At 35.2% G+C, this 14,222-nt stretch overlaps 1 protein-coding gene across 1 annotated transcript; it reads left to right on the top strand.

Moving 5' to 3' along the window:
- On the top strand, nt 4,609-13,864 carry LOC109848266 (phosphoenolpyruvate carboxylase 2). The gene is made up of 10 exons (XM_020417693.1): nt 4,609-4,923; nt 5,391-5,785; nt 6,339-6,423; nt 7,426-7,648; nt 7,989-8,092; nt 8,225-8,312; nt 9,352-9,506; nt 10,523-11,521; nt 12,369-12,755; nt 13,322-13,864. The coding sequence occupies exons 1-10, from the start codon at nt 4,759-4,761 to the stop codon at nt 13,616-13,618; spliced, it is 2,898 nt and encodes a 965-aa protein (XP_020273282.1). The 5' UTR covers nt 4,609-4,758; the 3' UTR covers nt 13,619-13,864.

The raw sequence follows: 14,222 nt of genomic DNA, 5'->3' as shown, positions 1-14,222 counted from the left end.
GAGGAAATTAGAAAGCAATTTAAAGAACATATTATATATAGTTTTAAACTAGCTCTAACTGCCAATTACATTCTCGAGCTTCCCTTTGGAATCTCCGAAGAGAACATGTTCACAATTGGTTGTGACTGTAATGGAGTCATGTTTGCATTATCGAGGTTATCAAAGGAAATATATACTTATCAAAAAAAGGAAACACGTACTTAATTACATACTTGGACAAGGATGGTATATCATGGATTGTAAGTAATAAAAGAAGATAAGTCACAGTGATCAATATCACTATAGGGTGAGACGGTGAGTTAGGGTTAAAAGAGTTGGAACAATAAACATTTACAATACCATGTTGTTCCAATTCATGCATGGTGTTGAATTTGAGTGTTGTTCTAACATCCTCAAATTTGACTTATTTTATTGTTGCGATAACCTTTTGGTGTTGCATTAACATCTAATTTAAACAAGACTTATAAACTTTCGATGTAGTTGGAACAACATGAAGTTTTAATTACACCAAACCAAACACCCCCTTAAATTTAGTCTTATATAAGCAAAAGCAAATGCAATGTGCCTTCACCTAGACCTGTCCATCCGGGCTGGCCCGGCTGGAAATCCGGGCCTGGGCCGGGCAAAACCGGAGCGTGGACCCGGACCCGGGTACCCCGGGCCGGGCTCCGGGCCCGACCGGTTTTTTTTTTAAAAATTTAAAAAACAATAAAGCATAAAATATACATAAAAATTATAAAAAATGACATAACTTTTTTTAATTAATTGAAATGACATAAATTACAAGTATAAAATTTATAAAAATAAAAGATGATAAAAATAAATTTTTTATTAATAATCATGTCATTCATATATTATACATAAACAAATTGTAAGTACTTATAGAAATTACATAAACAAATTGTATTATACATAAACATATATATAAAAAATATCAATTATATATATATATATATATATATATATATAGAGAGAGAGAGAGAGAGAGAGAGAGAGAGAGATAGATAGATAGATTAATGGGTATCCTTGTCATAGGAGGAGATTTCCTCCTTGACGCCTCTAAAAACACATGATTGAGCGACATTGTGGATGATCCGCTCCGTTAAACTTGATCTACATATTCTAAAACCCCAACACACCAAGTTTGGGGTGAACCCGTCGTCGTTTGACCCTTCATCCACTCGTATCAATTTTAACGGTTTTGAATGAATAGAACTTTTCACATGGCTCGATGGAGGGTCAAACAACGACGGATTCACCCCCAAACTTGGTGTGTTGGGGTTTTAGAATATGTAGATCAAGTTCAACGGAGCGGATCATCCACAATGTCGCTCAATCATGTGATTTTAGAGGCGTCATAGGAGGAAATCCCCTCCCATGACAAGGATACGCATTAATCTCATATATATATATATATATATATATATATATATATATATAGAGAGAGAGAGAGAGAGAGATATATATTAATGGGTATCCTTGTCATAGGAGGGGATTTCCTCCTTGACGCCTCTAAAATCACATGATTGAGCAACATTGTGGATGATCCGCTCCGTTGAACTTGATCTACATATTCTAAAACCCCAACACACCAAATTTAGGGTGAACCCATCGTGATTTTACCCTCCGTCGAGCCATGAAAAAAGTTATATTCATTAGAAACCGTTAAAATTGATACGAGTGGATGAAGGGTCAAACGACAATGGGTTCACCCCCGGGCCGGCCCGGATTTTTTTGTTTTTTTATTTTTTTTATTTTTTTAAAAATTTTAAAAAACAATAAAACATAAAAATTATATTTATATAATAGTATATATATATTTATACTCTTATATAAATATAATTATATTATATGTACATATAAGTTTATGTTTATATATATGTATAGATATATAAATATATATTTATACTCTTATATGTATTTATACTATTATATAAATATACTTATATATGTACATATAAGTTTATGTTTATATATGTGTATATATAAGTATACTTATATACTAAGAGAGAGAGAATATAAATATATATATAAGAGAGAGTATACACTGTACACATATATAAGAGAGAGCATACTTATACATATATATAATTATATAAGAGATATAAACATATATAAGAGAGAATATACTTATATTTATATATACTTATATACTAAGTAGCCCAAAGTATTCATGTCATTCAATATATGTATATGTATATATATACACACACACACTAACACACATATACATATATAATACATAAACAAATTGTTAATACTTATAGTAATTACATAAACAAATTGTATTATAAATAAAAAACACACACACACACACACACACACACATATATAAACTTATATATACACGTATAAGTATACACACACACACACACACATAATATATAACATGATATATAAGAGAGAGATACACATATACAATAATATAATATTATAATAGAGTATATATACTAGAGAGCAGAGAATACTATATATATATATATATAATATATATAATATTATTATATCACTATATACTATATATATATATATATATATAATATATATATATTATATAATATATACATATATATACTATATTATACACATATATATATATTATACTATATAAGAGAGAGTATACACTGTATACTCTATATATCTGTATTACATATATTACAGAGAGTATACTTATACATATATTACCTCTATATAAACAGAGAGTTATACTTATTATATAATTATATACTAATGAGAGCAGGTATATATAGTATATATTTGGTATTTTATTATTGTTTCTTTTTTTCATTTTTTTTTCTTATTAATCATATATACTATACTATATATATTATATATAATATATATATATATATATATACATATATTATATATATACATATATTATATATATACATATATTATACATATAAAAAAATAAAAAAACATTGTTCCAGACCGAGCCGGGCTCGGGTTGGGCGCCGACGATCGGGCCTAGGCCGGGCCGGGCCCGGGCCAACGGACTTTTTGGACACCCCTACCTTCACCATACAATTGTAACAAGTTACACATTTTAAGACGTTTTACTTTGCACGTGCATATACTAACATTATTCGTGAGTTTTTCAATAATTCAGCGGAGTTCAGTATATTTTGAAAGTTACGGAGAGTGATCTGGTGCATAAAGTACATGGTTAATGAAAAACTTTCACAATCAAAGCTTTTAATATCACTCCAACCAATCAATATCAATTATTCATGAATTTGACTTCACTCAATTTGGAGTTTAGTTAATATGGGATGAACCCCATTGAGACTTTATGACTTACTACACCCTACAAGGAAGTACGTCCCTCTGGGGCTCCAACATTTGTGAGGCTCAAATCGAATCCAATCCATGAACGATCCAAATCAAATCTTTTCGTTACTATCATCCCACATTTTGTCTACGAACACGTCATATGTTTTTCTTTTTTCCTCTCGTCCTTATTCGTTCGTTTATTTCGTTGGTGGATTCGTTCGTTTATTTCGTTGGTGGACTGATCAATATTTCTTGGTTAGACTATTAAGTTAGGTTTTACAGTTTTTTTAGTTTATAATATATATATATAATAGGGTGAGTAATATATATATATATATATATATATATTTCACTATTATTTATTAGGGGAAAGTTGCAAAATAGACTGTTTTGCTAAATAATTAGCAAAATAGACATCTTTTTGGCCAACAGGCCAAAAATAGGTCTATTTTGCAAAACAGCTCAGAAAACATACGAGACTAGTAGTCTCGTATGTTTTAATCACAGATCAGTGAAATTTTCTACTCAGAAAACATACGGGACTACTAGTCCCGTATGTTTTCTGAGTCACTAATCCGTGATTAGTTGGTTCTAAACATGCGGGGCTAGTAGTCCCGTATGTTTTCTGAGCCTTATTTTTCAAAATCGACCTATTTTTTTCAAAAGAGGTCTATTTCGCTAATTATTTTTCAAAGTGGTCTATTTCGCTATATATTTCATAAAAATGATCTATTTTGCAAATTTTCCCTATTTATTAATGAAATCATTGAACGGATGATAGCATTAAAAAGAAAGAAACAAGAAATATCCAACATGAATAAGTATCGTACGTCAGTTACAAATGAGTCACGTTGTGCAAATCATAAACCTGAATATTCTGTTTGTGTGCTAAAAGGTTCAAAATCTATGTAAAGAGGGTAATAAAAAAATTTATATAAACATTAGCTGTTTTCTTGTGTGGTTCAAACATCGTATTCTTACGTAGAATACTCTGATGCGGTTTGTATTCAGTCTCAAAACCCGAAACTAAAAAGAAATTATGTTATACTCTCTACAGTAAAAAAGATTTTAGGATTGCAATAACCAATCTGGTGTGCGGACACTCATATTAAATTAATATACTCACTAACTCCAAAATATTGTATTTGGCAGCCATCACATCCTACTTAAGATGTACGTGGCATGTTAGGAATCTAATCAAGAATTATTGCCTCTTATTAATCTCACTGCACCCAACATTATTATATCATTTAATTATTATTATATGCAGCCATTTAAGTAAACAGATTTATTACTGTTTTTTCTATAAATACCCATCATAACTACCAGCTGTGGCTCATCCCCCACTTCCCTCTCCCTCTCTCATCTCTCTCTCTCTCTCTCACGGACTTCTTCTCACTCTCCATCTTCAAAATAAATTTCTAGGGTTAGGGTTTCTCTAAGTAGGCAGCGATCGAGAAAGCGAGAGCGAGGGAATTCGAGATGACGACACGATTGGAGAAATTGGCTTCGATCGATGCGCAGTTGAGGCTTTTGGCGCCAGGGAAAGTATCGGAGGACGATAAATTGGTGGAGTACGATGCTCTGCTCTTGGATCGGTTTCTTGATATTTTACAGGATTTGCACGGCGAGGAAATTAGAGAGACGGTAACAGAATTTTTTTTCATCATTCTCTGTTTCCTGTAAATTTCATTTTTTTCATCTGAAATTTTGTTGACATGTTAGGCTGCTACCGGGTTTTTATTTGAACTTCTTATTGTTGATGCATAATTTGATGCTTTTATCGAGGAAGAATCGTAAAAGTTGTAGAAAGATTACATTTTGATCTACTAGTTTTGAGGGCTGAAAGTGTGCTCACTGTATGTGATGAAATATGAAGTTCATATTGTCATTTGATTCCTTTTTTCCATACTTAAACTGGTTTTGTTCTTTCATTACATTTATCAATAAGAAAAGAAACAATAAAGAAAAAAGGAAAAAAAATGTAGTATAAGATGAGGAGCTCATTAAAAAGGAGCTGTTGCAGATTAAAAAAAAGAATAGAGAAATTGAAAGCAAAAGATGAAAACTTTAGTTTAGTTTTTATTTATCTGAAACTTTTTTTTTGTTTTTAGGTTCAAGAGTGCTATGAGTTATCAGCTGAGTATGAAGGAAAGCATGATCTGAAGAAGCTTGACGAACTGGGGAATGTGCTGACAAGTTTGGATCCTGGTGATTCCATCGTGGTCGCCAGTTCATTCTCGCACATGCTAAACTTGGCCAACTTGGCTGAGGAGGTCCAAATTGCCTACAGGAGGAGGATTAAGCTCAAGAAGAAGGGAGATTTTGCAGATGAGGCTTCTGCCACTACTGAATCGGACATTGAAGAGACACTCAAAAGGCTTGTTGTGCAGCTGAAAAAGTCTCCAGAAGAGGTTTTTGATGCGCTGAAGAATCAAACAGTTGATCTAGTTCTTACAGCACATCCAACTCAGTCAGTTAGGAGATCGCTGCTTCAGAAGCACGGAAGGTTAAGAACTATTCTTGGGAATATTTTAACAGTCTTGTTACTTCATATTTTTTATGAATATACTATCAAAATGTCTGTTGAGCAATCCAAGAGTTAGGTAGTTGCTACCTGTTATTTGTTATGAGTTTTAAGCAGAGACTATATTCATTAAAATTAAATGAATAACCTTTTGCAACAAATTAACTAGTACGATGAATCAAATAGGATAACGTATGTTACTCATAATTTATCTCACCAGTCACCATCGGTTATTGCTTGTTGATGTCAATTTACCCTTTTCTCTTTGACTTTTCCCCTGCCCCCTAGCTTGTATTGATTGTCCCAAGGTACTTCTGGAATAGCCATTCAGTTTACAAGTATGAAGAATCAATTGAATTTAAATTAAAAAAAAAACTCATAGCAATATTTACATGTTATTTTTTCAACTTTCACTGTTGTTGATGCTTCTTAGGATTGCGAGAGACACCAGCTATTTTGTCATATTGATTTCTTAATTTTGGAACATATTCATAGTTCATAATCCTAATATCTGAAACTTCTTTTTGTTCACCAGGATAAGAAATTGCTTGGCACAGTTGTATGCAAAAGATATTACACCTGACGACAAGCAGGAGCTTGATGAAGCACTCCAGAGAGAGGTATTTGATATTACGATCTATAATGCATCGCATACATATAATCTGACAATTATATTATTGTTGTATGCTGCATCTTCTGTCATGAATGTTCCTAATAAGCTGGTCTAAAGGCTACATTGAACATATACTAATTTTGTCATAATGCTTTGCGTAATTCATCTCTGGTTTCTTTCCAGCTAATATGAACAGTAGTTAATTTACTTTGACTAATTTCATGAGATATGAGCTGAGCTAGTAAAATTCGGCAGATATCTCAGTTTATAAAATTGTTTTTTAGCTTCTCAAAATAATTAATTTTATCTCATTATGAACCATTGTAAGGCCATTTCTTTTCACAAAAAGGTGATTACCCTTTGCAGGCTACTCACAAATGCCTAGATGCCATTTTGATGACCCTTTTATTTGCTTGATTGAAGTTTCAGCTTTCTACATCAGAATCAGGATGGTGGTCTAACCTAAGCAAACAAACAAGCTCATTTGTATATATATGTATGCTAGGTTTTGCTTTATTTGTCAAACAAAATAAAATATTATAGTAAAAACATCAGAATGATTTTGAAGTACACCAATTATTTATTATGAATATTGTGCATTAATGAATAAAAAGAATATGCATAAATATTTATTGAAATCAATGAATTATTGAATTTGTCACAACTGAATTGGTTGACGACTGTCTTGGACAGTACCAAGGAAATGGAAATTAACTTGAGGCTTTTATAGTAGTTTGGATGATATCTAACCATCCAAACATCTCCTTATATGTCAGCACATTTAACATTAAACCTGTCCTTAGAATATGGTACATGGCATAGTAGATTATCCATTTAAAATTGTTTGCGCTATGAGTATTCTAACTATCTTGTCATCTACACAAAATCCAATCATGCAAAATGGTAACGCCAAGTAACATTTTTTATCATTTCCTTGGTAGGAATATTTTGCTGTTTCTTTCTGAAATTTGTGGTTTCTTTTTTGGTGTTTCATCAAATCATTTTTCAGATTCAAGCTGCTTTCAGAACTGATGAGATCCGAAGAACTCCTCCCACTCCTCAAGATGAAATGAGGGCTGGAATGAGTTATTTCCATGAAACTATATGGAAAGGTGTTCCCAAGTTCTTACGTCGTGTTGACACGGCTCTAAAGAACATTGGGATCAAAGAGCGTGTTCCGTACAATGCTCCTCTTATTCAGTTTTCTTCTTGGATGGGGGGTGATCGTGATGGTAAGATATTCCCATGAATAAGTAGTCTTGATGACAGAGTTGCCAATAACCTGGAGATCATACATTCTTATGCGTTAAGAGTAATAATTACTGCTTTGACCTGCATTATAGCAGTTTCAAAGTGGGGAGCTTGGAGGGCACAAAAAGAAAAAAAGAAAAAACAGCTATAACCTAGTTTCAGATATTATATGCTATTATGTGCCTGCTGGCATACCTTTCTGTAGTATACTATCTGGATTGATCATTGTATATAGAGGTCAAGGAAGAAGAGGGATTCACAGTACTTCAAGTTCATGATTTGTCAATCTAATTCATGTGTACCTTGTACTATGTCATACAGGAAATCCTAGAGTGACTCCAGAGGTTACAAGGGATGTCTGCTTGTTAGCGAGAATGATGGCTGCAAATCTATACTTTTCCCAGATCGAGGATCTTATGTTTGAGGTATCAAAAAGTTTGAGTTGTCTTATTTATTTAAGGTTTGATTAACAATAAACAATAATACCTTACATTCTAGACGGCACTCTTTAGTACTATGATATAAATTACTGGTTATTGAAATCTTCTTCCTTGCAGCTGTCGATGTGGCGCTGCAGTGATGAACTTCGTGTCCAAGCAGATATGTTACATCGAACTTCAAAAAAGGATGCAAAACATTATATTGGTATTACTTATTACCCTATTTCTTTCTGTTATAGGTCAAGTAATGGTGCACTAAGCATTATTATGCAAATACTTCCACTGATGTGTAGGCTGGATCTTTAACTCTTCATTGATCATTCTGCCCATCTGTGGGTTGTCACTTTTTTTTAACGCAAGTGATGTCATGGGATCATAACACAGCCGTAGAATTTAATTGGGTAATCTTACATCTGTGCGCAGCCGCATTTAGTACTAAAAGGAGTAACTACAGAAAATAACTGAACAAAACAAGAACTATTATCATGGACATAATAGGGTGGTCAAGAAGGTAGAGCCCAAACGTATAATGAAAAACATAAATAGAGAAAAGTAAAGGCTTGAACAACAGCTTTTTAATCATTTTGACAAAATACGCCCATATTGTCTGCATGGGTCCATTCGAACCACAACAATCAGCTATGGGACTCTAGACCCTACATAGACATCGAAATCAAACATGTCAACAAAGGATGAGTGCCCAGAGGAGCAGCATTGTCTGTGGCTGGTTCCTCATCAGCCTCCAAGTTAGCAATCTTTTTCTGCCGCACTCCTGGCTAAGGTAGGAAAGTCCAGTGTCCGTGAAATCTTCGTTTGGGGGAGGTTACATCCACCATACATGCCATTTTTGGTTGGTTTGTCCTTGATTAGATTGATGAAACTGTGACAGTGGTGACTGGTGAGCAACACTGTCATGTGCTTACTCATAAGAGCAAATGACATGCAAAAGCAAATATGTGGTTTTTCAAGAAATGAAGCAGTCACGAGAAGTGTAGGCCTTGTCAAGAACTTCTGATTAATTTCCAAATGTTACTTAAGACCTACATCTGCATGTATAAACGATAGTACTTGCATGTTGAAAATCACTCAGAACCCTATAGATCTAGGAGGACTTGATTTCGCCTGTGATTCACTTTCTCGTTATTAAAATTTGACATTCATGCTGTAAAGTTTTCTTTTGAAGTTTAATTTCTTCTATCTTACTAGACTCTGTGTAATTGTTACATTAATCTTTTTGAATGTAGAGTTCTGGAAACAAATTCCTCCAAATGAACCTTACCGCGTTATACTTGCGGATGTGAGAGATAAGCTATATTATACTCGTGAGCGGGCAAGGCATTTATTGTCAAATGGGTACTCTGACATCGTTGAGGAAGCAACTTTCACCAGTGTTGAGCAGGTTCTTTTTCTCAACTTTAGCAATGCTTGTTGATGGATTTAATCTTTACATGACCGTCTCTAGTAGAGAGTATTACTTAGTCACATGCCAACAGAGATGTTTGAGTAGAATATGCTTTGTGGAGAAACATTTAATTTCACAGTTTTACCCTCAAGAAAAAGAAATGTTGATGGAACCTTTACTTTTTCCATTTAATGCACAGTTTTAATGGGAACTTGCTAGAAGGTTCAATATTTTTCTGCTGCATCCACTGTTCAGATGTTGGCCAAGTTTGCCAAATAGCCATCTCTTGGTGTATTTCTTCTAATTCAAAGTTACAGACACCTCATGTTTCTTGTCTGTTGCTTAGCTGCACAAGATGCAGGATCAATGGAAGAATGCTTCCAATTCTATGTTTTTAACTTTTGAGCTTTATGGAGCCCTTTTACAATCAAAACATCTATGTTCTACATGAATGGTTTTATATTTCCAAATCAAGCTAATGTGATAGCTTATCTACGTCTCACTATGCAGTGACTTCCCTGAAACCTTGATCATGAGTATTACCACACAAAAAGGGGAAATCTGGCAGTGATATGCATATGTGAAAACAATAAATCTTGCTCTGTGACACAAACTATACTTGTGAGCATGCACTTAGGGGCGGATCTACAATTGGCGCACTAGGGTCAATTGCCTACTGACCCCCTAAAGAAATATACCCCTATATCAGTTTTCCCTCACACTATTTGCCTCAATGACCCCCTCGTCCCCCAGAATTTTGAAAATCAACACCAATATTTGTTATTGGTGTTATAATATTTAGCTAAAAAGATATCACATACGATTGGTACTTGTAGATTTGTGGTCTTGCTCCCACTGACCAAAGTTTCCGAATCCATCCATGTGTGTGCGCTCACACTTGCATTGTCTGCATGCATGTTTTGTGTGTGTGTGCGCGCACGTGCGTGTGATGGTTGGAGTAATTTCTCTATATTTACAAATAAGTTAACCCTTGCCTTTGTTTGCAATTGCAGTTCCTGGAACCCCTTGAACTCTGTTACCGATCACTCTGTGCTTGTGGCGATAGACCCATAGCTGACGGAAGTCTTCTTGACTTTTTACGTCAAGTCTCAATTTTTGGCCTGTCTATTGTGAGACTTGATATCAGGCAAGAATCTGACAGGCACACCGACGTTATTGATGCCATCACTAAGCATCTAGAGATAGGATCCTACCGTGAGTGGTCAGAGGAGAAGCGTCAAGAATGGCTATTATCTGAACTTAGTGGAAAACGTCCATTATTTGGTCCTGATCTTCCAAAAACTGAAGAAATTTCCGATGTTTTAGAAACATTCCATGTCATTGCGGATCTGCCTTCTGATTCCTTTGGTGCATATATCATCTCAATGGCAACTTCTGCATCTGATGTTCTCGCTGTTGAACTGCTGCAGCGAGAATGCCATGTGAAGAATCCGTTGAGAGTTGTGCCTCTGTTTGAGAAACTTGCGGATCTTGAGGCGGCCCCTGCTGCATTAGCTAGACTCTTCTCAATAGACTGGTACAAGAACAGGATAAATGGAAAACAAGAAGTTATGATCGGATATTCAGATTCTGGGAAAGATGCTGGCCGTCTCTCTGCAGCTTGGCAGTTATACAAAGCTCAAGAAGAGCTAATAAAGGTTGCCAAGAAATATGGAGTAAAATTGACAATGTTTCATGGAAGAGGAGGTACCGTTGGGAGAGGGGGAGGTCCTACTCATCTCGCTATATTATCTCAACCACCGGATACCATCAATGGCTCACTTCGAGTTACTGTTCAAGGTGAAGTCATTGAACAGTCTTTTGGTGAAGAGCATTTGTGCTTCAGAACACTCCAAAGATTTACTGCTGCTACTCTTGAGCATGGGATGCGCCCGCCAATTTCTCCCAAGCCAGAGTGGCGTGCCTTGTTGGATGAGATGGCTGTTGTGGCCACAAAGGAATACCGGTCCATCGTCTTTCAGGAACCACGTTTTGTTGAGTACTTTCGCCTGGTGAGTTACTTGGCTTTCAAGTTTATCATTAAAGCTGTAAAAGGTATGATATGATTTGGGGAGCACCTAATTAGCTTAGGTGACTACTGTCATAATGTTGAATCACTATCACCTCTCTCCTTAAAGGCTTAAATCACTGCCACCTCTCTCCTTGGCTTCTTCCTAAGGGATAGCAAGCAAATTTCTCCTATTCAAACGAAACAATTAGTCATTTTCAAATATCTTTTTTCCATATTGATTTAGGATTAAATCAATTGATATCAAGTTTTATTGTCTATATATCAGGTGACATCAAATGGATGACTGCAAGTAGCATGTTGAATAGAAGCACAGCCTTGAGAATATATGATAACCCAAACCATTGACCATCATTATATGACCACCTTAATATCATCCACAACAAGTTCTGTTCGGCTGGCACATTCTTCATCATAGATATAAATTACTTACTTCTATATGACTTTCATTTGACTGCTTAATCCATAGTAAGAAATAGCTGGGGTTTTTTCAGGTGGAACTAATCTAAATTTTTGTCGAACAATATGAATTTACTCATTTACAATCTGGTGGTTCTTCACTGGATTATTGGAGTTATATCCAATTTAAAGGTTCTTTACTAGCTTTGAACAGGAAAAAGTTGCTTCTTCGCCATTCTTGGAGGAGCCAACTCTCGTCCTTGATATGTGTGCATTTGTGACTGTTGTTAAAAAAATGTTTCATGACCTGCATAGTAATAATGAAATATTTGTTGCTGGAATTAAGTATGTTGAGAGATTTACTTCATATAACTTGTCCTTTTACCTATTCATATTTTTGCAAATCATGATGTGAACCCTCTATATTGCAGGCAACACCTGAGACGGAATATGGTCGTATGAACATTGGAAGCAGGCCATCAAAAAGGAAGCCCAGTGGAGGAATAGAGTCATTACGAGCAATCCCATGGATATTTGCGTGGACTCAGACTCGGTTTCACCTTCCTGTGTGGCTTGGCTTTGGTGCAGCATTCAAACATGCAATGCAAAAGGATGCCAAGAATCTTCGTACACTTCAAGAGATGTATAATGAGTGGCCATTCTTCAGAGTCACCATTGACTTAATTGAGATGGTTTTTGCAAAGGGAGATCCTCGCATTGCTTCTCTATATGAGAAGCTTCTTGTTTCTAAGGATTTGTGGTCTCTTGGGGAGCGACTGAGAGCCAATTATGGAGAGACGAAGAATCTTCTTCTTCAGGTAATTTTTCCACTCTCGTTTGTTTTGAAATCGTAAAGAATTTTCTTCTTCAGTAATTTTCTCACTCCCTTTTGTTTTGAAATCGTAAAGAACTTGGCTTTTTAGGGTGTTAGAATTTCTAGATATAACTGGTCTGTCAAATCCTGTTGTGAGAATTATCGTGATTGAGAAATTTGGAAAGAAAAAAATCAGCTCCGTAAATCATGGAGCACCCCCAGAACTTGTCTCACTTAATTACCGTGACTGATCTCAGTTACTTTTAGTTGTTACGTGTGGATCACATGACAACTTTTGGACAATTTTATGCCTGCTAAAATCTTTGACCTTTTTTGTATTTCGATAGGGTAGATGGACTTTCTGCTCTACCCGTTAACAAAGTTATTTGGTTTTATAAAGTTCAAAAGGGGTTTTGTGCAGACTTCCCCAAAGTTCAGATGGTTTTGTGAAATTTACCATCTACATTACGATTCTGAAAACATCTCATCCTTCACTAATAAATGATGCTTTATTACCAAACCTTGTAGCTTTGTGTATATTAACTAGTAGTTCTGAAAACCCTTTTATAGGTTGCTGGTCACAAGGATCTTCTCGAAGGGGATCCATACTTAAAACAGAGGCTGCGTCTTCGTGATTCCTACATAACAACTCTCAATGTTTGCCAAGCTTACACCCTGAAACGAATCAGAGACCCTGATTACCATGTAAAACTGAGGCCTCATCTTTCAAAGGAAGTCATGGAGTCTAGTAAACCAGCCGCAGAGCTAGTGAAGCTGAACCCAACGAGTGACTATGCTCCAGGCTTAGAAGACACATTGATCCTGACAATGAAGGGAATAGCCGCGGGCCTGCAGAACACTGGTTGAAGTCGCTGAGGTTCGTATATGGAGGTATCATTAATGGGTTATATATGATTGTATCTACGCACACGAGTTTTAGTAATTTGAACTAGAAACTTTGGCTTTGTATTTATATGAACTTATGCAAATTGAGCGACTGGCTCTTGTGGCCCAGACTAGTAGCCTTTGTCTTTAGAACAAGTGATGAGAACATTGAGAAGGAAATAATAGCTGCATACCAGTTTGCTCTTGCAAGGAAGAGTATGATTTCTAGTTGACGGTTTGCTATACGATTTTAAGATTCTCTTTTGGACGAAATAATTTGGCAGGCTTTGCCTTTGTTCTTCTAGTGAAGATGAGTTTGAGTACGGGGTTAATAATTTAACTTTCGCATCGGTGCCCAGGTTGCTTTAGCTAGATCATTCTTGCGGGCTCCATTGACTAAGGGGTGTTTGTTTCAATTTTTTTTTGGGATATAGGGTGGATTTTAAGTTTTGGGATGTAAAAAGTGCTTTTTTTGAGTTTTGGTATTCCTTAAACTTTGTTTGTTTCACTTTTTTTTTGGGATATTGAATCCCTAAATTATAAAAAAATAATATATTTTTAGGATTTGTGAAATCATCTCTTTTAT

The sequence above is a fragment of the Asparagus officinalis genome, chromosome 1 (genome assembly GCF_001876935.1).
Source record: "Asparagus officinalis chromosome 1, Aspof.V1, whole genome shotgun sequence".
Taxonomy (NCBI): Eukaryota; Viridiplantae; Streptophyta; class Magnoliopsida; order Asparagales; family Asparagaceae; genus Asparagus; species Asparagus officinalis.
The sequence above is the reverse complement of the archived record's forward strand: the minus strand, read 5'-3'. Positions and strand labels throughout refer to the sequence as shown.

What these genes read in the sequence shown, in the direction of transcription:
- LOC109848266 (XM_020417693.1), top strand. Translation starts at nt 4,759, where the DNA reads ATGACGACACGATTGGAGAAATTGGCTTCGATCGATGCGCAGTTGAGG. An exon ending in ATGAAGCACTCCAGAGAGAG is followed by an intron (nt 6,424 to 7,425) that starts GTATTTGATATT and finishes ATCATTTTTCAG; the next exon opens with ATTCAAGCTGCTTTCAGAAC. An exon ending in CGAAGAATCTTCTTCTTCAG is followed by an intron (nt 12,756 to 13,321) that starts GTAATTTTTCCA and finishes ACCCTTTTATAG; the next exon opens with GTTGCTGGTCACAAGGATCT.